This window comes from Macaca nemestrina, chromosome 18 (genome assembly GCF_043159975.1).
Source record: "Macaca nemestrina isolate mMacNem1 chromosome 18, mMacNem.hap1, whole genome shotgun sequence".
Taxonomy (NCBI): Eukaryota; Metazoa; Chordata; class Mammalia; order Primates; family Cercopithecidae; genus Macaca; species Macaca nemestrina.
In genome coordinates, this window is record NC_092142.1 from 23712166 (window position 1) to 23736611 (window position 24446).

General features: G+C 45.4%; 1 protein-coding gene across 9 annotated transcripts in view; it reads right to left on the reverse strand.

Moving 5' to 3' along the window:
* The window catches only part of LOC105485037 (Rho GTPase activating protein 17), a 118447-nt gene that overhangs the window by 29849 nt on the left and 64152 nt on the right, over positions 1–24446 (reverse strand). For 5 of the 9 annotated variants that reach the window (XR_989321.3, XR_989322.3, XM_071084262.1 and 2 more), the window contains exons 13-20: positions 21888–21968; positions 19936–20049; positions 16532–16623; positions 13968–14124; positions 11032–11265; positions 7112–7281; positions 2108–2728; positions 920–967 (exon numbers count right to left, since the gene is read on the reverse strand). Coding sequence is in view for 7 of the 9 variants with exons in the window: in XM_071084262.1 (XP_070940363.1) it covers positions 921–967; positions 2108–2728; positions 7112–7281; positions 11032–11265; positions 13968–14124; positions 16532–16623; positions 19936–20049; positions 21888–21968 (1516 nt within the window). In the remaining 2 variants the exon portion in view is untranslated. The remainder of the gene's footprint in view (positions 1–919; positions 968–2107; positions 2729–7111; positions 7282–11031; positions 11266–13967; positions 14125–16531; positions 16624–19935; positions 20050–21887; positions 21969–24446) is intronic. The other 4 variants (XM_011747212.3, XM_011747217.3, XM_011747218.3 and 1 more) reach the window with 2 other exon arrangements.

Below are 24446 nucleotides of genomic sequence, written 5' to 3' on the forward strand. Positions count from 1 at the left end.
GTGAGCACTCCGGCTAAGGGCCCCACAGTAGGCGTAAGGCTCAGGTCAGCTGACTAAAGCAGCTGTACACTTAATGAGGGCCTTATGCTGTCCACATGTAGACCCAGCGGCAGACTTGGATGAGCTCACAGTGCCTTTTAAAAAGTTCATATGGTTTAATAAAGCAAAATGGAAGCATGCTAGAATGCAAAGGAATTTAAAAGAATTCTGTGTAGGGTATTTGGGGGAAGATTTTTTTAATTTTTTGGCCTTGAGAATTTAAAATATCAAATTAAGAAGCTCCATGCAGTTAACTTGCACTTAAGATACAAAAATTTAAAATTAAAGCTCAAGACACAAAGGACACAATTTCCTCCCGTGCTGACGGCGCCCGGGTCCTCTTTGGTTGGATGCTGGTGAGCCCATCAGTGACAGGTAGGTCACACTGGGAAGAGTAGACTGCTGGTAAGAGGCTCACCAAAAAGACAAAAGATATTCCTTTTTTTTTTTTTTTAAAAGAGACAGGGTCTCACTCTGTCATGCAGACTGGAATGCAGCCAGCAGTGACACAATCACTACCACTGCAGTCTCGAACTCCTGGGCTCAAGCAATCCTCCTGCCTCAGCCACTCAAAGTACTGGGACTACAGGCACCAGCCACTGTGCCTGGCCCCTAAGAAAGAAGATACTCTTCAAGAGCAGCTTAAAATCAGGCTCTTGATCTACTGACATCTACTCCTTGAATTTGAAGCACTGCAGCTCAAAGTGCTTCTGATAAAAATAAAGAAAAGTCTATATGCTACAGAACGGATGGCCCATTGGCTGTCAGGGCACAGGGTCTAAAGGTTGCTCCTGAGCACGCAGTCAAAAGCACATATGCAAAACATGGCTACGCAGGAGCGTGTGGAGCTGTGGGGCAAGCTGCTCGGGCCGTTACAGACCTTAGTCCTGGACACCTTCCCCACCTGTGAGGGCACCAGGAAGGGCATCTATTGGGAAACAAACAAACAAACCAACATGGCTGTGTTGTTTTCAAAGTAAAAGCTCTGATGTCATCAGAAAAAAAGTTATTAACCATTTTTAACATGTGCAAATTATGTATTAAATTCCTGAAAAAAGTTATTAAAAGATATTGTTAGAATCAGTTAACCGTCACCCTTTGGATTAATGGAAACCTTCGGCACATTTTTAGCTGCAAAGTCACTCAATATGGTTGGAAAGCCCAGAGGTATACTTCAGCTTCTTTTCCAAAAGTGCCTCCACTTAGAACAATTTAAACTGGGCTGCTGTAAGAAATTATTTGAGGCCCCTAATTACCATTTTTTAAAACACAGTAGAAAACCCCATATCCATCCTTAAATAAAATAATAAATTAGAGCATTTGGGATGGATACATTTTTGAAATCTTAAATCAAATGTTCATGTTCTAGACTATTAAAAATATGCCATTAGGTAGTCCACTAAAACCTGTACAATCACCACCACTTCAAAACAGGTTCCCACTGGGTCTATAGGAAACTCTTCACTCTTCCCTCCCAAGCCATTAGAGGCCAGCACTCTGATATGACTGTACCCTGAGATCTCCCTTTTGGAGCATTCGATTTGGCATAAATCATGTTTTTTAAAGTTATACCTGAAATTCTGTACTTAATATGAACATTTTTACTCTTAGAAGTACTTAGAAGTACTGTTTAAGCATTTTAATGAGGAATTCACTAAGAAAGTTCATGCTCGTGTTGTAAAATACCTTCCACCTGGATTAAAACGCATTATGTTTAGAAAAATGTAAACGTACGTAGGTCTTAAACACACAAGCAACTGTAAGTCAGGGGTTGGCAAACTTAAAGGACCAGGTAGTAAATGTTTCCAACTTTGTGGGCCATATGATCTCTGGTCACGACGATCCAACTCCGCTGTTTTAGCACCAATGCAGGCACAGACAATATGTTAACAAATGGCTGTAGCTGTGTTCCAATAAAACTTTAATGACAAAAACTGGCTGCAGGACAGGTTTGGCTTGCAGGTGCAGTTTGCTGACGCCTGGTATAAATCAAAGCTTAAATAAAATGGAGTAGTACAAAAGCAATGTAGAGCAGACAGGGAAACATGGACATTGATGTCCTACTTACCCGTTACTATCTTGGAAGCTGTCGGTGCTGCGTTGGTGAGGCTGCTGTCCCCAGCTGAGTGGACACCAGGAGGATGGGGGGGTGGGGGCACGCTGGGCCGGTTCCTTGGCTTTGGTACTGGTCTCGGTCTCGGTAAGGTTCCAGCATGTGGCTGTGCAGTCTCAAGGTTACCCCCCGCCAGGGTCTGAGGAGCTGGCAGGCTGGGGTTCTGTTTCCCTAGAGGCGGAGTACTGGGGGGCGTTGGAGTTTGGGGAGGAGTGTGAGATGGCTGCTCAAGTCCATGCTCACTGGGCAATGCCATGGGGTTGGGAGGGCCCTGGCTATTGGGCTTGGTGTGCATCAGCGGCGTGGCCTGCGTAGGGGGCTGTGGTGGCGGGTGATTGGGAGCTTGGATTGGAGACAGGCTGCTGGAGTACCTCCGGGGTGCTGAAAGCTGGGAGGGGGCGGAGGGCTGGCCTGGAGGCTGGCCCGTGTGCTGAGTGGGAGGAGAGGGGCTTCGGGTGGGTGGCTTTGGTGACAGACTGGGTGGATGCTGAGATGTTCCTGAAGAACTCTGGCCCCCGGGGTGGCCAGGAGGTGGGTTGCCTGGTTTCGGGGGGGCTGGAGCGGGTTTCTTAACGGCTGCACAAAGAGAGAAAAACACCTTTCAGTAGGAACAGTGAGGCAGCAACCACCACCACCACCGTGGCCAGGAGCCCAAATTTAACCCCGCCAGTAATAAACCACAGCACCACGTGCCTCTGATGAGAGGTGGTCAGGAGGGCACCACACTGTGTCTTCCTCCCCAGAACCCATAACCCTAGTCTAACCATCAGAAGAACATCTGACAAACACAAATTGAAGGCCTTTCTTCAAAAGGCCTGACCAGTACTCTCCAAAACCGTCAAGGCCATAGAAAAGCACAGAAAGAGGAAGACCGTGTCACAGACCGAAGGAGACTAAGAAGATACGATGACTACATGCAATGTGGGCTCCTGGATGAGATCCTGGGACAGAAAATGGACATGAATGGAAAAACTAGGGAAATCTGAATAAAATGTGGAGTCTAGTTAATGGTAATGAACCGCGAGGTGCAGTGGCTCACGCCCGTAATCTCAGCACTTTGGGAGGCCAAAGCAGGCAGATCACTTTAGCGCAGGAGTTCAAGGCCAGCCTGGGCAACGCGGCAAAACTCCATCTCTACAAAAAATAAAAAAATTAGCTGGGAGTGGTGGTGTGCGCCTGTAATCCCAGCTACTCATGAGGCTGAGGTGGGAGGATCACGTGAGCCCGGGAAGTCCAAGGCTGCAGGGAGCTGTAATCACACCACTGAACTCCAGCCTGGGCAACAGAGCGAGACCATTTAAAAAAAAAAAAGGCGGGGGTGGGGTGGTAGGACTGGCCCAATGTTGATTTCTGAGCTGGAGTAAAGGTACCATGGTCATGTAACACATTAACAACCGGGGAAACTGAGTAAGGGGTATACAGGAACTGTCAGCATTATCTTTGCAACTTTTCTATTCAAAATTACTCCAAACTAACAAGTTTATTTTAAAAATTAAGTACATTCTGCACGTTTGAAAGGGTTTTAAAGGTCTATCGTTCTGAAAATTCAACAAGAAGAAAACTGTTAACAGAGGCCACTCGAATAACACGGAAGTGCTGCCCTCAGCCCGCTTAGCAGCCTCCTCGTTAGGTCCCCATGGGAAGACACAGAAAAAGGCAAGAACAGCCAGGAGGGACCACCAAGCAGGACTGGTTCACCCGACGTAACATGACCCCTGACCCCACGCCACCTTCTCCTCGAGAGCTTGATTGGTTTGACTGGTCTTAATAACAGAACTTCTACCAATTCCGGAAGCATTGGAGTTAACAGATATGTCTGGACAAAAGCATGAATAAATGTGGAAGAGTTGCCTTAGAATTATTTCTCTAAAGAGAGCTGAATCACATCACTCTCCTCCCTACACCAGCTGAGATCAGGGATGGGAACCTGGTACTGAGGAGGGCAGGAGGAAAACGACAGATCTGGGGCTCTGGTTTCGGGCTGGGAGGGGTAGGGGAAAGGAGAGACTTTAGCCTTTTTCAAACTCTGCTAAGATCCTACTGGTTCCCCAAGAAAAAAGAGAAGGAAATGAAGGAAAGAAATGAACACGTATCACTGTTCACGTATCACCAGTACCAAGTAAGGCCTTTTACATAAATTATGCACATTATAATTTATATAAATTATCTCATTCAAGTCTCATAAGCTCATTGCAGGGCAAGCTCTGTAATCGCCATTTTCACAGAGAAGAAAACTGAGGCAGGCCGGGTGCGGTGGCTCACGCCTGTAATCCCAGCACTTTGGGAGGCCGAGGCGGGCGGATCACAAGGTCAGGAGATTGAGACCACGGTGAAACCCCGTCTCTACTAAAAATACAAAAAATTAGCCGGGCGCGGTTGTGGGCGCCTGTAGTCCCAGCTACTCGGGAGGCTGAGGCAGGAGAATGGCGTGAACCCGGGAGGCGGAGCTTGCAGTGAGCCGAGATCGCGCCACTGCACTCCAGCCTGGGCGACAGAGCGAGACTCCGTCTCAAAAAAAAAAAAAAAAAAAAAAGAAAACTGAGGCTTGAAGAGGGCCAGTGTTTGGTAACAGGCCACACAGCTAGTAAGGGGCAGAACAGAGACTCCTGCCCATGACATGTGGACTCCCTGAATGCTTTTTCCTCGTCGTCCTTCCTCTATTCCTCGGCTGCCTGTTTACAGGTCCCAGAATTCAGGATTAAAAAGGGTAAAGTTTTGGTGGCTCATGCCTGTAATCCCAGCACTCTGACTGGCTGAGGCAGGAAGATCACTCAAGACCAGACTGGGCAACACAGTGAGATCCTGACTCTACAAACAAATAAACAAAGCGGCCAGGCATGGTGGCATGTGCTTGTAGTACCAGCACTTTGAGAGGCCAAAGTGGGAGGATCACTTGAGTCCAGCGGCTGAAGGTCGCAGTGAGCTATTATCACACCACTGTATTCCAGCATGGGTGAGAGAATAAGACCCTGCCTCTAAAAAACATAAGAAAGGAAAAAGAAAGAAAGAAAAAATAAAGTGTACTCTGCTACACTGGTCTGGAACTTCCAACCCTGGAACTCAGAAACCACCAACCAGCTTACATTAGCTGTACTCCGGAATGCCATCAGCATTTTAAAAAAAAGTCTAGTTTTCTGTTCTAAGCAATAATAATTGCAAATTCACACTGAATAAAAGTTCATTCCTGACATTTAAGGGTGTGAAGAGGATGAGGAGCGGGAGCATGGGAGCAGAGTGTCCGAGGGAGGGGGCTGGGAGAAAGGGAGGCCTTGTCTGAGACCACCTCAGAGGCACAGGGGGTGGGTAAGGCAAAAAGAATCAAACCCATCTTGTGAAGAAGCCTGGGAGCTGTGATTTCCGGAAGCAGGAAAGACTCCGAATGTGGCTATGAGGAAAAGAGTCTTCGTAACCCAAAACCAGAGTCACACCTGGAATCTAGGTACAGAAGACTAACTTCCCTCAAGGATCAGCTGAGATCCTGATAAGATGACGGTGGCTCAGAGAGGCAGCCTTAAGAAGGATAAAGTGGGGGTCTGCAACCAAGAAGTGGACCCGAATCTGCCTCCCTGCCTATAATTTGTAGAAATTCCACTAACATTTGTGTCGTGCTTTATAAAGACCATGCTTTCATAGACAGACACAGTGAATTTCATCTATTTTTTTTTGAGACGGCGTCTTGCTCTGTTGACCAGGCTGGGGTACAGTGGCACAGTCTTGGCTCACTGCAACCTCTGCCTCCCAGGTCCAAGCGATTCTCCTGCCTCAGCCTCTTCAGCTGGGACCACAGGCGTGCAGCACCACACCCGGCTAATTTTTGTATTTTTAGTAGAGATGGGGTTTCAACATGTTGGTCAGGCTGGTCTTGAACTCCTGGCTCAAGCGATCTGCCCACCCCGGCCTCCCAAAGTGCTGGGATTACTGGTGTGAGCCACTGCACCTGGCCTCTCTTTTTTATTTTAGAGATGGGGTCTCACTCTGTTGTCCAGGCTGGAGTGTGGTGGTGCAATCATAGCTTACTGCAGGCTCGACCTCCTGGGCTCAAGAGATCCTCCTGCCTCAGCCTCCTGAGTAGCTGGGACTATAGGTGTGTGTCACCACACCCAGTTAATTTTTAAAACATTTTTTGTAGAGGTGGGCTCTCACTATATTGACCAGATTGGTCTCCAACTCCTGGCCTCAAGCGATCTTCCTGCCTCAGCCTCCCAAAGTGCTGGGATTATAGGTGTGAGCCACCATACCCAGCCAGAAGAAGTGATTTTTGAGGTGAGACCTGAATGTTAAGAAGAAACCATGTGAAGATATGGGACAGAATGTTCTGGAAGCCCTAAGGAGGGATGAGCCTACTTCATTCAAGGAACCAAGAGCAGAGTGTGTTGAGAGGGGGAGCGTAAGCTCTGGGCTCAGAGGTAGGCCCCACCAGAGCACAGAGAATCCGGGGTGAGAAGTTTGCATGGAAGCCACTGAAGAGTTTAACCAACAGATGACATGATCTGCTTGGAGTTTTAAAGCAACTCCCCTGGCTGCTGGTTGGAGGACTGCAGGGGAGACAGGTGGGAGCAGTTCACATTCTGTCCATCAGGACCTAGAAAGCTCTCAGCCCAATTCTGAGGCAACAGTGGTTCCCAGACTCACAAAGCTGAGAAGTACAGAGGCTGTGGTGGTCTCCAGACAGAGTGAGGGCTTGGGACACCAGGAAAACTGGGAGCATTTCTGCCGAACTGACTTTTTGTTTGTTAAGCTTTGTCATGCCTAAGGAAAAGCTAAATGTCTGTTTTTCTGTTCTCGATTTTTTCCTTTTTCTTTAATGACTTTTCTCTTGAATGACTGAATTTTCTGCTTGCCATTTTACAACAGACATAGAAAAGATCTGGCCGCAAGCCTCACCATCTGAATCCTCGCACTAACTTACAGAGGTCTGCACAACCTTCCCTGAGGGCAAGGAGGAGGGTGGCTGCTTACCTCGGCGCAGAGTATGCGGGCTGGGCCCCGCAGCACTGTGAGGTGGGCCCAGGGAGAGCTGGTGGGAGCCGGCAGCTGCCTGGGCCTGGTTTTGGCCAGAGGCTATCTGACTGTTGTTTCTCCCTGGTGCTGGCGCAGCTGCAGATGCAGGATCCTTAGGTTTGGGAGGACTAACAGGAGTAAAAGTCCAGTTAGACGTCAGACAATCCCAGCTAGAAAATCTGAACATACTGCACATAAAACATAAGATTCCAAGCAGAGTTTTCACTTCGGCAGGAAGGAAAAGGATCTGAAATTCTAACTAGCTCACACTGGGCTTATAAAGCTAGTGTTTACTTGGTGCCATATAAAGAGCTAATGTATACTTGGTGTCATTTTTTTTTAAGAGATGGGATCTTGCTATGTTGCCCAGGTTGGTCTCAAATTTCCAGACTCAAGCAATCCTCCTGCCTCAGCATCCTGAGTAGCTGGGACTATAGGACTATTTATTTTATGAGATTCATTGCAACAGACTGGACTCCAACGACTCTGCCACTCCAGTATCATGAGAGAGATCATTTCAAAGCAACCAATGCAGAGTTTTCAGCTCTACTGTGTTTGGACTTAAATTGGGCAGTACTATTAATATCATGAAAGGGCTTTTAGATGTTGACATATATACTATACAAAACTAAGCAAAAGCCACGGTAAAATAAGACTTTAAATGATAAAGGGCTTGATTATTATCAATAACTTGAACTGAAGGAGAACTCAGAGGCTAAATGACTACTCGAAGTCCAGAGTTGGTGGCAGCAGGATAGAGATCAGAACTCAGGCTTCCTGTTTCCTGGCCCAGAACTTTTTATACCAAACATTAAAGCTCCATTTTGTCAAGGTCACCAAAGAGTGAATAACATTAGTGTAATGTACATTAAAATACCTACAGAATACAGTATAAAAAAACAAAGAGCAGGCCGGGCACAGTGACTCATGCCTATAATGCCAGCACTTTGGGAGGCTGAGGCGGGTGGATCACTTGAGGTCAGGAGTTCGAGACCAGCCTGGCCAACATGGTGAAACCCCGACTCTACCAAAAATGCAAATATTAGCCAGGTGTGGTGGCTCACGCCTGTAGTCCCAGCTACTCTAGAGGCTGAGGTGGGAGAATCACTTGAATCCAGGAGGTGGAGGTTGCCGTGAGTCAAGATCATGCCACTGCACTCCAGCCCAGGGGACAGAGCGAGATCCTGTCTCAAAAACAAAAAAAGCAAAATGACTGACATTCCATTTGTCCTTCTGCGTTAAGACTAATTATTGTCTTAAACAATACATTTAGCCTTGATTAAACAAATTGAATGTCACAAGGAAATGAAAATATGTAAATTGGCTGGGCGTGGTGGCTCATGCCTGTAATCCCAGCACTTTGGCAGGCGGAGGACGGAGGATTGCTTGAGACCAGGATTCAAGACCAGCCTGGGCAACACAGTAAGACCTTGTTACGACAAAAAATTTTAAAAATTAGCAGGGCATGGGGGTGCACGAGTATAGTCCCAGCTGGAGGCTGAGGTGGGAACGTTGCTTGAGCCTGGGAGATTAAAAGGCTGTAGTGAGCCATGATCACGCCACTGCCCTCCAGTGTGGGTGACAGAGCAAGACCCTGTCTGAAAAATAAAACAAGACAAAAAACAGGCCGGGGCAGCAGCTCACGCCTGTAATCCCAGCACTTTGGGAGGCCAAGGCGGGTGGATCACTTGAGGTCAGGAGATCGCGACCAGCCTGGCAAACATGGTGAAACCCCATCTCTACTGAAAACACAAAAATTAGCCGGGCATTGTGGTGCATGCCTGTAATTCCAGCTACTCCGGAGGCTGAGGCAGGAGAATCATTTGAACCCAGGAGGCGGAGGTTGCAGTGAGCCAAGACTGCACTACTGCTTTCCAGCCTGGGCAACAGAGTGAGACTTTGTCTCAAAAAAATAAATAAATAAAAATAAAAAACAAAAACAAGAAAAAGAAAATAAGTGAATTCGCTTAGACTTTTTCCCTTCAAACAAAACAATTTAAACCAAAACAAGTATACACATGGGGTACAATTATTGACAAGCTAACGTGGAGCCTATGACGTGCATGGGAAGCCCTATGAAGTCTGAAGCCTTAATTTTTTGTAATGCCATAGTAAACTTTCCCAAGGTGAGGAAAATGGAATTCAGGAATGCACAAAGCATTCAGCATTCAGTTTAAATGGTGAAACAAGATTCCTATCTCATGAGCAGCTTCACACACAACGAGGCTCTCCCTTGCTCATCCCAAGGATGATGAGAAAGGAGTTCTTCCAAGGCAAATTCATCACTCTGCGTGGGAAATAAATGTGTGGATAAACGGCCTGTCCTTGTTCTGTGTACATTTATTTTACTTCGTGTGTGATCATTCGGTGTGTTGTGGGTGGCCAGTGCAGAACACATGACAACAGAAATTTTGGCGCACGTGTGCAGAGCTGAGCAGCGGTCAGTTCCAAACCACAAGGGATGCCACCTGAAGTAGCCTCTGGTGGTTATCTGCCTGGATCAGTGTGGAGAACTGAATTAATGTCAATTAAATAAAAATCTCAAGTTCTGGCCGGGTGCAGTGGCTCACACCTGTAATCCCAGCATTTTGGGAGGCCGAGGCAGGTGGATCACCTGAGGTCAGGAGTTTGAGACCAGCCTGACCAACATGGTGAAACCCTGTCTCTACTAAAAATACAAAAAAATTAGCCGGGCATGGTGGTGTGTGCCTGTAATCCCAGCTACTTGGGAGGCTGAGATAAGAGAATCACGTGAACCCAGGAGGGGAGGTTGCAGTGACCCAAGATCTGGTTGCACTCCAGCCTAGGCGACAGAGTGGGACTCTGTCTCAAAAAACAAAAACAAAAACAAAAACAAAAAAAAACTCAGGTTCAAGGTGCCTTTTCTTAAAAGTTGCTATCCATTTGCAGCCCACTCCAGGTGGCTAATCCAAAGGTTAAGCAACTAAAAGAGACTTTTAAGAAAATCTACCAGGCAGGCATGGTGGCTCACGCCTGTAATTCCACTATTTTCGAAGGCTGAGGCAGGAAGATCACTTGAGGCCAGGAGTTCGAGATCAGCCTGGGTAACCTAGGGCATCTATGTTTACCCCATCTTTACAAAAAAATAAAAAAAATTAGCTGGGCATGGTGACAAGCACCTGTAATCCCAGCTACTTGGCAGGCTTACGTAGGAGGATTGCTTGGGCCTAGGAGGCGGAGGGTGCAGTGAGCTACGATCATGCCATTGAACTCCAGCCTGGGCAACAGAGCAAGACGCAGTCTCAGAAAAAAAAAAAAAAAAAGAAAGAAAAGAAAAAAGAAAAGCTACCATCTTATTTTCCACCTTGGACTCATGGATCAACTGCCCTACAAGACTGAAATCTGGGGGTGTGGAGTGAAGTCTTAGTCACCTCATGTGCCCAGCACAGTGGCCAGCACATATCAGTGACTTGGTCAATCTGTCTGACTGAATCAATGAATGAATGAGTGAATAAATACTAGGAATACTAAAATTTAACTAACTTGCCACATTCAAATGCTTCCTGGTTAGCACACTGGATGACAACGAACAGATAGTACATAAATGCTGACAGTGTCCATCAAACAGGTGACAGAGGCTTAACACACCATGAGACACCCACTGCCTTCCGGTTTCCAGCACCAAAGCAGTGTGGCAAAGAACGCAAACCAATGTTGCTTTCTTTGGAAAACATAAAAAGAAGCGAGCCATTCATAGTCTTTTTTTCCGTCTTTTGCCAACCAGAGGAGTGAAAGCAAATCTGTTCACTCCATGCTGGAGCAGTTCTTTGGGCCGTGGATGCCGTGCCCAAAGGCCACCACCTGCAAGTAGGTTGGGGCGTCCAGCCTCCACTGCCAGCAGAAGTCGGCCTCCTTACCTGCCGTCACCTGGGCTCGGCCCCTGCTCCAGTATGCCTGCAGAGGAGGGGACAGTCCCACCCCCAGAGCTGCTTTCAGCCCTAGAGCTCTGGGGAGGGGGCTCTGGACCAGCGGGCGCCACGGTGCTGCCATCTGTAGGTGGGAGTGGCGGCTGGAAAGCAGGGGATATGTGCTTTCTATTTAGAGTGCCACCCCGCCGGTGGGCCTGGAAGTCCATAAGCTTCACACCAAAGCTACACAGAGAGAAGAAACAGTCAACACACCATGCGAGCAGACTACTGAGACAGAAGCCCATCGGTCCACATGAGTTAAAACCACACATGTGGACAGCCACCCAAGTTGCCCAGCATGCATGAAGTGGCAAGAACCAGACTAATGGCCACCCCCGATACCAAGGCAAGCAACTCTACTTGGCTTTGAGCCTGAGCAAAGCCAATGACCCTGGTACTGTTCAAAGTCTTTGATCAATTTGGGTGTGAGCAGCTAGAAGCAAACAGGCAGGCCTCATCTTGAATGACACCATATTACTGTGTTTATCCCCATACTTCCTCTGCTTTTTTTTTCCCCCCGCTTTAGACACGAGGTCTCACTCCACCACCCAGGCTGGAGTGCTTAGCACTCCAGCGGAGCAATCATAGCTCACTACAGTGTCAAACTCCTGGGCTCAAACTATCCTCCAGCCTCAGCCTCTGGAGCAGCTTGGACTACTGGCACACATCACCATACTGGGATATTAAAAAAATTTTTTTTTTTTTTGAAACGGAGTCTTGCTCTGTCACCCGGGTTGGAGTGCAGTGGCGCGATCTCGGCTCACTGCAAGCTCCGCCTCCCGGGTTCATGCCATTCTCCTGCCTCAGTCTCCCGAGTAGCTGGGACTACAGGCGCCCACCACCACATCCGGCTAATTTTTTGTATTTTTTAGTAGAGATGGGGTTTCACCGTATTAGCCAGCATGGTCTCGATCTCCTCACCTTGTGATCTGCCCGCCTCGGCCTCCCAAAGTGCTAGGATTACAGGCGTGAGCAACCGCACCCAGCCAAAAAAAAAAAAAAATTTTTTTTTAGAGACGGGGTCTCACTACATTGCCCAGGCTCTCAAACTCCTGGCCTCAAGTAATCCTCCTGCCTTGGTCTCTCAAAGTGCTGAGATTACAGGCATAAGTCACCACGTCTGGCCCATTTCCATACTTCCTAGTTCCCATCTCAAATCTGTTTTTGGGGAATGAAACAGAAGTCAAGTCCAGAAGGCCTACCAATGGTAGTATAAGGTTATCACACCACACTGCCTCTTAACTGAGATGAGATGTAGAAACAACCCTATGTGCATATGCAAACCCTACATCTGAAAGACACAGAAGGCTGGAAAAGCTGGGCGCGGGGGCTCACATCTGTAATCCTAGCACTTTGGGAGGACAAGGCGGGAGGATCGCTTCAGCTTGGAAATTCAAGACCAGCCTGGGAAACATTGTGAGGCCCTGTCTCTACAAAAAACTTTTTTTAGAAAATCAGCTGGGTGAGGTGGTGTGTGCCTGTCAAGTGGCTGAGGTGGGAGAGCTGCTTAAGCCCAGGAGGTCAAGGCTGCTGTGAGCCATGTTCATACCACTGCACTCCAGCCTGGGCACATAACCCTGTCTCAAAAAAACAAAAAACAAAAAGACTGGAAAAAACTGTTGCTTTGAGGAAGGGAATGGTGGCTGGATGCGGCTGGAGGATAGGGTGGAAGGAAGGCTGACTTTTCACTTAAGCCCACTGATCTATGAACTTAGCAACTTTTTCTTTCAGTTCAGAAAGTAAAAAGATACCTGGCTTCCTGAGCTTGTGCTTACTGGCTCAGCTGGCAGGGAGAATACACAAGGCAGGTAACTGAGAATTGTCTGCCATGTGCTAACTAGACTCATGCACTGTTTTCTGTAACTTAAAATATATGAAAGCTAATTTTGTTACGGGTAGAGTTTGTCATCAGGAAATACTACTGAATGTATGAACGAGGGTTCAGAGAGGTAATATGTCACATAGAATAAATGTGGATTTTGGACGGACAGAATACAGACAGAATAATGCATTCTCCTTTGCTAGGGGTAAAAAGCGCAAAACAAAGAACAAGAAACAAATAAACAGCACACCTCACTATAAGATTGAGCAATTAAAATAAGAGTTTGTTACTTTGTTTTAATGTAAAACTATTTCTAGTAATATTGTTTCATATACCAAGACAAACATATTACTTCCAACAGGCCTCTTAACTGTTAGCATTCCTAGTGAGTACAGTGGCATTTCATCACACACATGGGACAGGTTGGCATCTAAAGGTGCAAATCACAAATAGTTTTAATTACCCTTGAAAATCCCATGAATTGCCCATAGAAAAGAGTATATAGAGACACACTGCTTCTCACTAAGTTCAATACTCCCATTTTTTTTTCTTCTAGAAGTGGCAAATACTGAGGTTTTCCCCACTGAACATCAAATTCAGTGGTTGGCTTCCATTGTGGGGCCATTATTACACCAGAAATATGTCTCCTTAAATACCAAATCACTCAACTCACTGTGCCAGGTGGGTGTTCTCACACTCAATTCTGGACAAAAGTCCACACTATCAAACTGACTTTCCTTTCTCTTTCCCCCCACTCAAGGACATTTAGGTCAATTTTAACATGTGTATGATGCTGTCCCACTGCAGGGTTTACCAAGTACACCACCAAGTTAAGCTGGAATACACGTGGAAGAAAGGTTAACTGACAAGCTTTACACACTGACTTTATGGGGAGATCAGTGCTTGGAATGACCTACAGCAGAATTACAGAAACTATCTGGATGCCATCAGCCACAGGTGGATGGGGACCACTCTCAAATCCCAAGTCCATTGAGCGATACCAGATACCATGGGTCTAACAATATATTTACTGCTGGTTTGGAAGTGAATGGTCGAATCATACCTTTCCTTCTTCATCAAGTCTCCTTCCATCACCGCCATGCTAGCAGGCCGCTTCCTCTCCAGGGTCCCCGAGTCAGAGTCGTTTCCAGTGTGGGAAGAGTGATTAGAATTCGGGGTGGTGAGAGGTACAAATGCTTCCGATACATTAAATTCCACCTCTGCAAGAGGAAAAATAAACAAGTGTATGAGACACGGAGCACAGCAGGCGAGGGAGCTCTAGGACACCCCTCATTGGAACGGGGACCTCATTCTTCAGTCCACAGTCCCCACTATTTCAAAATGGAAGCTCCAGGCACTCATGTGGCAAGAATGGTCCATCAAACCAGTGGGAAGTAACATAAGAGGACAAGACAGGGGAAGAAGTATGGGTCAGAATATAAGTTACACAACTTTTGTGCTTTCTCCTTTGTGGAAAAAAAAATACAAATCTAGAATGCAGAAGAGGATGATGAACACAGATCACTTATTTAAATCATTCAAAGAGATATTTAGCTGGGCATGGCGGCTCATGACTGCAATCCCAGCACTTTGGGAGGCTGAGGCAGGCGGATCACTTGAGGTCAGGAGTTCAAGACCAGCCTGGCCAAGAAAGTGAAACCCCATCTCTACTAAAAATACAAAAAATTAGCTGGGTGTGGTGATGTATGCCTGTAAACCCAGCTATTCAGGAGGCTGAGGCAGAAGAACTGCTTGAACTTGGGAGGCAGAGGTTGCAGTGGGCCGAGATCTTGCCACTGCACCCCAGCCTGGGTGACAGAGTGAGACTCCGTCTCAAAAAAAAAAAAAAAAAAAAATTTATACTTTGATATAAAATAGAAATATAAGGCAACATAAAGTTAATGACATTGAAGGCACCCCTCCCGAGGAAATCTCAACTGCACAACCTCCTACTATGCCCCAATGCAGCAGAAAGCAGTTAGAGCGGTCGTCAGCCAACCTCCCCAACAGCACTTGGGTTTTCCTGTTGAGAGGGGGGACTGAGAGAGGACTAGCTGGATTTCCTAGGCCGACTAAGAATCCCTAAGCCTAGCTGGGAAGGTGACCGCATCTACCTTTAAACATGGGGCTTGTAACTTAGCTCACACCCGACCAATCAGGTAGTAAAGAGAGCTCACTAAAATTTGCTAATTAAGCAAAAACAGGAGGTAAAGAAATAGCCAATCATCTATTGCCTGAGAGCACAGTGGGAGGGACAATGATGAGGATATGAACATTACTGGCATTCGAGCCAGCAACGGCTATCCTCTTTGGGTCTCCTCCCTTTGTATGGGAGCTCTGTTTTCACTCTATTAAATCTTGGGAAAAAAAAAAAGGCAACATCAAGTTTATACTGCCTCTAGCAGTTTTTGCAAGACTCATTTCCTCAAAGGAAATCTTGAGCAGAATGCTAGCCTTCATTCATCCATCCCATCTTCCAGGGGCAACATACAAGAATGAGGCGTGACTCTTGATGGTGACAAAACAGTGGTGAAGAAAAGATGGGTATCGTGGGGCTTGCACCCCACGGGACATGGCAGCAGGGCTGCTCTGGGGGAAGTAGGTGTGGGGGATCCAGAGTTCTAACACTTGCCTGGCCAGCATCCCCAAAGGGGGCCATGGGAACCTCTGTGGATCTCAGGACTGCAACAAACCTAGTTTGAAAATCTATTGCCAGGCCGGGCGCGGTGGCTCAAGCCTGTAATCCCAGTACTTTGGGAGGCCGAGGCGGGTGGATCACGAAGTCAGGAGATCGAGACCATCCTGGCTAACATGGTGAAACCCCGTCTCTACTAAAAATACAAAAATCTAGCCGGGCGTGGTGGCGGGCGCCTGTAGTCCCAGCTACTCGGAGGCTGAGGCAGGAGAATGGCGTAAACCCGGGAGGCGGAGCTTGCAGTGAGCCGAGATCGGGCCACTGCACTCCAGCCTGGGTGACACAGCGAGACTCCGTCTCAAAAAAAAAAAAAAAAAAAAAAAAGAAAATCTATTGCCAACAGGATGAAATACTAATTTCCTGACACAGCGAACTCAGGCCTTCACTAACTGGCCCTGATCAACCTTTTCTGCTTTATCTCCTACCTATGGGCAAATCCATAATCTAGCAAGAGAAACAAAAAGCCCTCTTCCAAGTGAAAACCGCCTGCATATTCAGCATCACCTCTTCTAAAAACCAATCCCTGGCTCCCTTTTCCCAGCACCTGAGTTTGTCAAATCTTTCTCTATCCACCTATCTTCTAATTTACCATGTTTTAGAATTTATCTGTTCACGTGGCTGTCTTCTCCAGTGGCCGGAGCTCCCCCAGGGAAGGCAGCATGCTTCACCAGCAAACATATGGCACCTAGTGGGTATTCAACGTACACTGACTGGCTATGTTTTAGTGAAACTGAGTGAAAGACAATACAATATGATTACCATTATGTCAAAATACAAATGTAATGAACAAAGGCTGGAAAGAAACGTGAAAAATGTGAGACCAATTATATAATCATGAAGAAGGATCACAGATGTATTGTCTTCTTTAAGAAGACTTTTTTGTACGATTATCACATTGCTTTGGCAGTCAATGAAACTGAAATGACAATTACCTTCAGGGAAGAACCAGTCGGCGTGCTGAATGATGGGTTCAATCACTGCAACCACATGGACGGATGTGGCTGCTGCCATTTCAGCAAGTGTTCTGCAAAGAAGTTCACAAAATTAAAATACTTCCCATAGGCAGCATCTAATTTCTGCTGGTTGTGTCAGGGCAATTCAATTATTTTTAAAGGATAAAATATTTAAAAGATGCACAAATCAAATTCACTGGCTGGGTGCGGTGGTTCACACCTGTAATCCCAGCACTTTGGGAGGCTGAGGCAGGCGGATCACAAGGTCAAGAGATCGAGACCATCCTGGCCAACATGGTGAAACCCCATCTCTACTAAAAACACAAAAATTAGCCGGGTGTGGTGGTGCATGCCTGTAGTCCCAGCTACTCGGGAGGCTGAGGCAGGAGAATCACTTGAATCCGGAAGGTGGAGGTTGCAGTGAGCTGAGATCACGCCACTGCACTCCAGCCTGGTGACAGAGTGAAACTCCATCTCAAAAAAAAAAAAGATCAAATTCACATGGTTCTGGTCTATGAACGTGGCTGTGATCACCCAGGAAAAAATGACTCTGGCTTGGCTGCTCCTTCATCTGCACTGTGACAACAACCACAGTGTCCGCTACACAGAGACCCTGGTGGGGCAGTGAAACCAGTCAGTCACCAATGCTGTGTCAAATGCCGGTTTTAAACTGGTCTGGAACTGGTCTGGAACGAGGGTTGCACTTTCCCACTGGAACAGCATCACACATGGGTGGTAGCTATGTTCTAAGACTAAAGATCACTAAAAAGCAATTTTGCTTATGATGTCACCAAGAACATGCATTGGTACAGCGTGCCTTTTATTATGTTGAAACCTGAGCCTCCCACTCACACTTAAGGTCGCCATATATGTGGACTAGTCTCAAGATGAGTGTTCAGATGTTAACAGTGTCTGATGCCAAGGCTCAAAAAGAAGAAAATAAGTAGGCCAGATGCAGTGGCTCACACCGGTAATCCCAGTACTTTGGGAGGCTGAGGCAGTTAGGCCAGGAGTTCAAGACCAGCCTGGGCAACATAGTGAAACCCCGTCTCTGCAAAAATTGGCCAGGTGTGGTGGTGCACATCTGTACTCCCAGCTACTGGAGAGGCTAAGGTGGGAGGATCGCCTGAGCCCAGGAGGTTGAGGCTGCAGTGAGCCACGATCACGCCACCGCACTCCAGCCTGGAGAACAGAGCGAGACCTTGTCTCAAAAAAAAAAAAAAAAGAATAAGAAAGAAAGAAGAAAAAAATAAGTAAGAGTTATTATCACTGCTGTCAAGCTCCTGTTTCAGTTGGGAGTCAGAACACCACAAAAGCAAACCACTTGCAAAAGGCCTGACACTTTCTGGCCACCTACCAGGCTGCAGGTTCTTCATCTTGCTTAATTTTTACAACAACCTATTATGAGGCCTACATGAGGACACTGGGTTCCCAAGCTCGATCCCAGGTCTGACTGCCTCAAACCTCTCCTCTATCACTCTGACCTCTCTTCCCACCAGAACATTTCCACCCACTTTCCGACCAAGTAAAATTTCTCGCTCCTTTCAAATTCCAGTTTAAAATTGACGCTCTGCCTGTAAATGATCCTTCCCAGCCTTCCTCCCACACAGAGTCTGATCAGTCTGTGTGCCTTAGAACCCTGCCGGATTAGCGTGGCACTGTCCTCTCACATCCTTTCCCACTTTTCTTTTAGAAGAGTACTGGAAAGCTAATAAGGGTTAATAAGGACACAGGCTCTGTACCCAGAACCTGGGCACACCAGTTCCCTGTGTGTGACCTTAAGCAAATTACTTGTTCCTTCTAAGAGTCCGTGTCCTCATCTGCAAACACAAGGACGACAGTACAAATGTCAATGATTCAACCTCGATTTGCTATATATTTCTAATCAATTTCTCCCTTACGTCTTCTATTCAAAAGGTTACTTCTGATTACTAAATGAGATCATCACAATGCCACCAACAGAGTGGCAATTTCCCAGAAGCTTTCTAGCGGATCCCCCGACCCCTCCTCTATTCAATCTGTATTTCACAATGCCAATAAAGTTATCTAAGTGCAACTTAATCAAGACATTCTTCTGCTTAGGAACCTTAATGAATGACTCCCCACCAGCCAGAAAATAAGTCCCAGACACCTCAGCAGGATGTGTGAGGACCTTGAAGGCTCTGGCCTTCCCAGTCACAGCCTCACGTTCTTTGTCTTCAAGATTCACGAGGCTATGTGACACACCCGTAAAGATGGGAACCAGGCCCTTTCAACAGTGTCTTGGCCCATCCAGGTCCTGGCTGTAGGAAACTTATTAACTCATCAAGGTACAGCTCCAGTGCCATTCCCTAGCCAGAGCTTTCCCTGACTCCTCAGCCTGAATTATGTTTCTTTACCTCTGTTGCTGTCATACTTGATAAAGGGGGCAGAATATGCCATCCCAAAATATGCCCCCTAGGCATAGGATTATTTTGAGTTAAAGATACTTGAAAATCATCACATGCAAGAAGAGTGCTCCGACCTTCCTTTTTCATCCTGAAAGCAGGAGATAAACTCCCACGTGAAGGATGCCCTCCCTCTATATACCAGGAGGAAAGAAACATTCCTAACACCAGGGATGGGAAGGCAAGGCTGACGGAAACCTCCATACACAAATCTTGCTGAACGAATCCTTATCTTCCTAGTCACTTCTCCATAACGAACTGCCCTAGCCCACACTCCTTTGTCTGGTCATGTTTTCACAATTCACTTTTCGTCCAACTTCATATATAAGCATTCGGCTCTTAACTGCTTCTTTGGATCTTCATTTTCCTATGGGAACTCCAATGTCAGACATGACACTGATGCTTCTAATTCATCATAATATACGTGAAATCTCATTCCCAGTAGTCCCAAGTTACTCTCCAAAGTGATGTGTTTTTTTTTATTAATGTGCTAAGTAGGCGTGAATTAAATGACTTCTCTGCTGGGCATTAAAATGTAAAAATCTGTATGCTTTCTCCTGTTAGCCTGTCTTACGTCCATTTAGTGCTCAGGTCCAGCCAGACACCCTAAGAGGGTGGAAGTAAAGTGCTACCCCTCCTACAATATCATATACACACACACGGATATGTGTATTTTTCTTATCACTGTACTGTAGCCACTGAGCTATCTGACTGCCTAAGAGCAGGGGCATTTTGAGAACTGGGACAATATCTCACACATCTTTGTGTCACCATCAGCTGGGACAGCACCCAGCTCACAGCTGTGTTCCAAGAATATTGGCTGAATGAGAAAACCAATTTCAGAACACCTCGAATTGATCTTAAACTAGAATGTGTAACCCGAGTTACATTTCTGTGCATCCCGACAGGTGGGAAAGAAGAAATTCAAAGGATGTGATACAGAGGAAGACGACTTACCCTTCATTTTTGGCCCATAACAAGTTAGGGCCTAACACAATCGCAATGTTGCTGGGAGTCATTTTATTCACATCGCTGGTCTGAGCAAGCTTTGCGAGGAACTTGATCAAATATCTAGGGGTCAAAAGAGAAGGGGAGGGTTTCTCCTCTGAAATAGCTGCTGGAATAGTCTCCTCCTGCCCAGGTGCACAATCCCAGGCTGCTCAGGTGCTAACTGCAGAGAGTTCCTAAATCAGAATCTGGCTCAGGTGAAGCATTTTATACAGTTCTTGTGTTCTTTGCTTCAGATAACAGACTCATTAGGGCTTGGAAGAAGAAAATAGGTTAAGTATAAATCTCAGCGATTTGAACCTCTATTGGCTATATATTGCTAATCAATTTCTCCTTTATGTCCTATCTATTCTAGCCCTATTATGAGTTATAATGTGTTAATAGTGAGCTCAATATTTTTTAATACAAAAACTGACATAGTTATATTGCTTAAAGGAAACTGTATTTGAAAATACTTTATGTTGGAATTATAAAAATATCCAATTACATAAGCTAAGTATGTATATATGTATGTATACATACATAGCTTATGTATAAGTACAGTCGTATAAAGGCAAAAACGTAAGAACAACCCGACTATCAATAGGGAGTTGGTTAAATAAATCACAGTATAGCCATACAGTGGAGGATTATGCAACCATCATTACACAATGTACTGAGAAGGAAAAATCTCCAAGATGTATTAAGCAAATATCTTAAGATGTCAAGCAAAAAAGGTGAGGGGGAGAATGAGGTATACAATATACACTACCATTTAGCTTTTTAAAGAAGGGGATGTGAGAGAAAAAATATGTAGGCAAGTATGTACACATGAATGTATTTGCTTACGTCTACATCAACTCTTGCCGAGAGGACATATAAGAAACTGTAAACACCGGATGCGTCTCAGGAGAGGAACTGGGTGGCTGGGGTATGGGAACAGGAGAGAGATTTTTCATTGCATACCTTTTGAATTTTGAATTTTGAACCAAGGGAATGTGCTCCCTATTCAAAAATCAATTAGTAACAATTACAGAGTAAAATTAACAAAATAAAGAGCCAAACTCCCAACATACTAAGAAGTACTGAGTTCTCACCATATACACTGAATAGAGGAAGAGGATCTGTAATTCCAAGCTGGGTGAGTTAAATTAATCAAAGGGAATATTTAAAAGGGAGTACGTAGCTTAGCTTAGTGGCAGAGCCCAAGGCTGAATTTAAGGACAAGTAACATTCTAGACATATCACCTGTAAAGTATTTTGGTTAGTCACTTAATGTCACTCAAAACCAAACAAAGAAAATTTTCTAGTAAGTCCTCCCAGAAAATTTTTCTTGTTTGGTTTTGAGTGACTTTATTCCCAGGGGCCACTTTTTCCTTTTCTCTATACTTGTTCAAAGTTACATATTAAGTCAAAAGGAAAACGGAAGTTACATTATGGAAATTTTGTCCCATGGTAAATTTTCTTAAAGCCATAGTTATTCCACAAAGTAATACATAATCTCCATTCCTTGAAATTTTATTTAGTAAGATGATTTATACTTTAAAATAAGTAGCATATATAAAAGACATTACAGAATGTACAACTATTGATTAATTTTGCCTTTAATATACTGGACGATTTGGACTCCAAACCCAACATACAGTCACTCAAACTTTTCACAAGAAATTTATTGCTAATGGCTGTAGTGGGAAAATGATAAGCCAACTTATGTATTAATGTCAGGCATGATACTGATGCTTCAGATTCATCATAATATACATGAAATTCCATTCCCAGCAGCCCCAAGTTACCCTCCAAAGTGATGTGTTTTTTGTTGTTGTTGTTTTTTAATGTGCCAAGTATGCCTGAATTAAATGACTTCTCTGCTGGACATTAAACCTATCTTTACTCCAGAGTCACTGTAGCTCAATCATACATACCTAAAGTTAACAAAATTTTGTGGTGGCAACTTCTGACATGTTCTCCACAAGTCTTGAAGTTTTTTGTCTTGATCCTGCACACTGAGAAAAAAAAAACTTTTAAGTATAACAATTTATTAAAACACCGATTAGTAATACCTTATTAATATGCTATATTAAAAGTGAGGCCTCCATTTTGACAGAGAAAGCACACTTGGAAAACAGCCCAGACTATGGAAATAAACAGATTTAGAGTCAAATACCAATTAACTGTTTAACTCTGAGCAGTTGGTTAACCTTCAATCTCTGGATGTGCAAAACAGGGTAAGTGCTGATTCTGCTGAACGATTTTAGGTGTCTGCCGAACGATTTTGAGGTGGTTTTGTGGCAAAACCACCTCCACCAATGCTTGGCAGAGAAGAGACAAGACACTACTGAAAAATCTGTCTAGAAAAAGTGTGTACTGACGTATGGAGCTTCATGGAGCCCAAATTCTCTTACCCTCAAGCAGCCCAGCCACAGATCAGGGGACTGAGCCCCCAGGCACCCAGACTTCTGGGCCTTTCCTCGCTTGCAATACTGCACACCGGCTACACACCAAGCAGCCCATTTCTGTTGTGAAGCAACTGTAAGAGCTCTTGCCCTCCATGGGCGCAATGTACAAACTTGCAGAGACATAAAAAAAAGGGGCAGGGAGGAGCCTGTAGAGCACGGCCAACTCTGCCGTCTAGGGACCAAGAGTGAGAGGGGCCTCCATAACACCACTTTGAACTCGAAACATCCTCCAGAATGGAACCATTCTGGAGAGTATGGATAGGGATTAAACATAATTACACTTTAGAGGCCAGTCAATGTGTCACTGGGATGGAAGCCCATCATGTTGACAATTCTCAACTATAGAATCAATATACCAACAGACAGACATCTTCTTTTACAAGTTTATTTCCTTGTAATAAACAAAGAAATCTTTTATTTCTAGGCTACCCAATAAAAGAAATCCCACAACTCTCCTTCACCTAACACTCATGTTGGATTCCACTGAATTCTGTCCCATAAACATTAATACCGACAGTAGGCTGGGCCCCAGGCAGGGTTCCAAAGATATGTGATGACTAAGAACTTGTCTCTGAACTTGAACACCTTACCATCTACCAGGGACAAAGTCTCTCATTTCACAGTTACAGAGAAAAGCTCAAATGTGGCTGAGCGCAGTGGCTCATGCCTGTAATCCCAGCAGTTTGGGAGGCCGAGGCAGGCGGATTGCCTGAGGTCAGGAGTTCGACACCAGTCTGGCCAACATGGTGAAACCCCGTCTCTAATAAAAACACAAAAAAATTAGCCAGGCATGGTGGCAGGCACCTGTAATCCCAGCTACTTGGGAGCCTGCGGCAGGGGAATTGCTTGAACCAGGGAGGTGGAGGTTGCAGTGACTCTAGACTGTGCCACTGTACTCTGGCCTGGGCGACAGAGTAGGACTCCATCTAAAAAAAAAAAAAAAGGAAAAAGAAAAGAAAAGCTCAAATGCAAGACCTGGTTAAAGAGACGAGTGATGGACTCACATCCACTGAAGTGTAACTGGTCAGAAATAAGTGGCTCTTATTTGATCATGGCCTGCCTGAGGGGAACAGGGGCAGTGTCCGCAGACGGGGAAGAGGACAGAACAGAGGTGACATTTGCTCCTCTTCCCTTAGTGGTGCGGAGTAGGCACTCTGGAGAGGAGGGGAGTCAGTACCATGAGAAAAAACACGAGGAGGTGGGCTGGCCAGCCAAACAGAAGCCTCTAGGCTTTTAAAACAAAGCTGTCCTGCTTAAAACCAACTGTTCCTAGACAGACTGAAGCTGAGGGTGGAGGGAAAGGGACAAAGAAGAGGAATATAGCATTTGGGTGTCTGGTTTGCATTCTACCTCTGCCAATTACTTGCTACTATCCTGGCACTGTTCCCTCCCAAGCCTCGGTTTCCTCTCTGTAAAATGTGGATCACATCATCATCTGCCTTTTATAATGTTAATTAAAGATTACAGGAGGTAATAGCTACAAAGATGAGCACAGTGCTGAGCACAAGAAAATGCTCAGTAAATATTAATGTCATCATTATACAGCTGACAACACAGGATCCACTTATATGCAATTTTTTCAATAAACACATAGGAAAATTCCTGGAAATCTGTGAAAAACTCACAGATGAACTGCCACCCCTGAAACAGCAAGACCAACCCCTTCACTTTCTCTGCTTCCTCAACCTACTCAACATGAAGACAACAAGGATGAAGACCTTTAAGATGATCCACTTCCCTTTAATGAATAGTAAACAGATTGTCTCCTCCTTACAATTTTCTTAATAGTACTTCTTCTCTAGCTTACTCTGTTGTAAGAATACAGTATATAATACATACAACATACAAAATATGTGTTAATTGACTATGTTATCAGTAAGGCTTCCAGTCAACAGTATGCTCTTAGTTGTTTTGCGGGAGTTAAAAGTATTACTTGAATTTGCAATTATGTAGTGTATCAGTGCTCCTAATCCCCATGCTGTTTAAAGGCCAACTGTATCACTGCACAGGTAAGTTTGCACACAG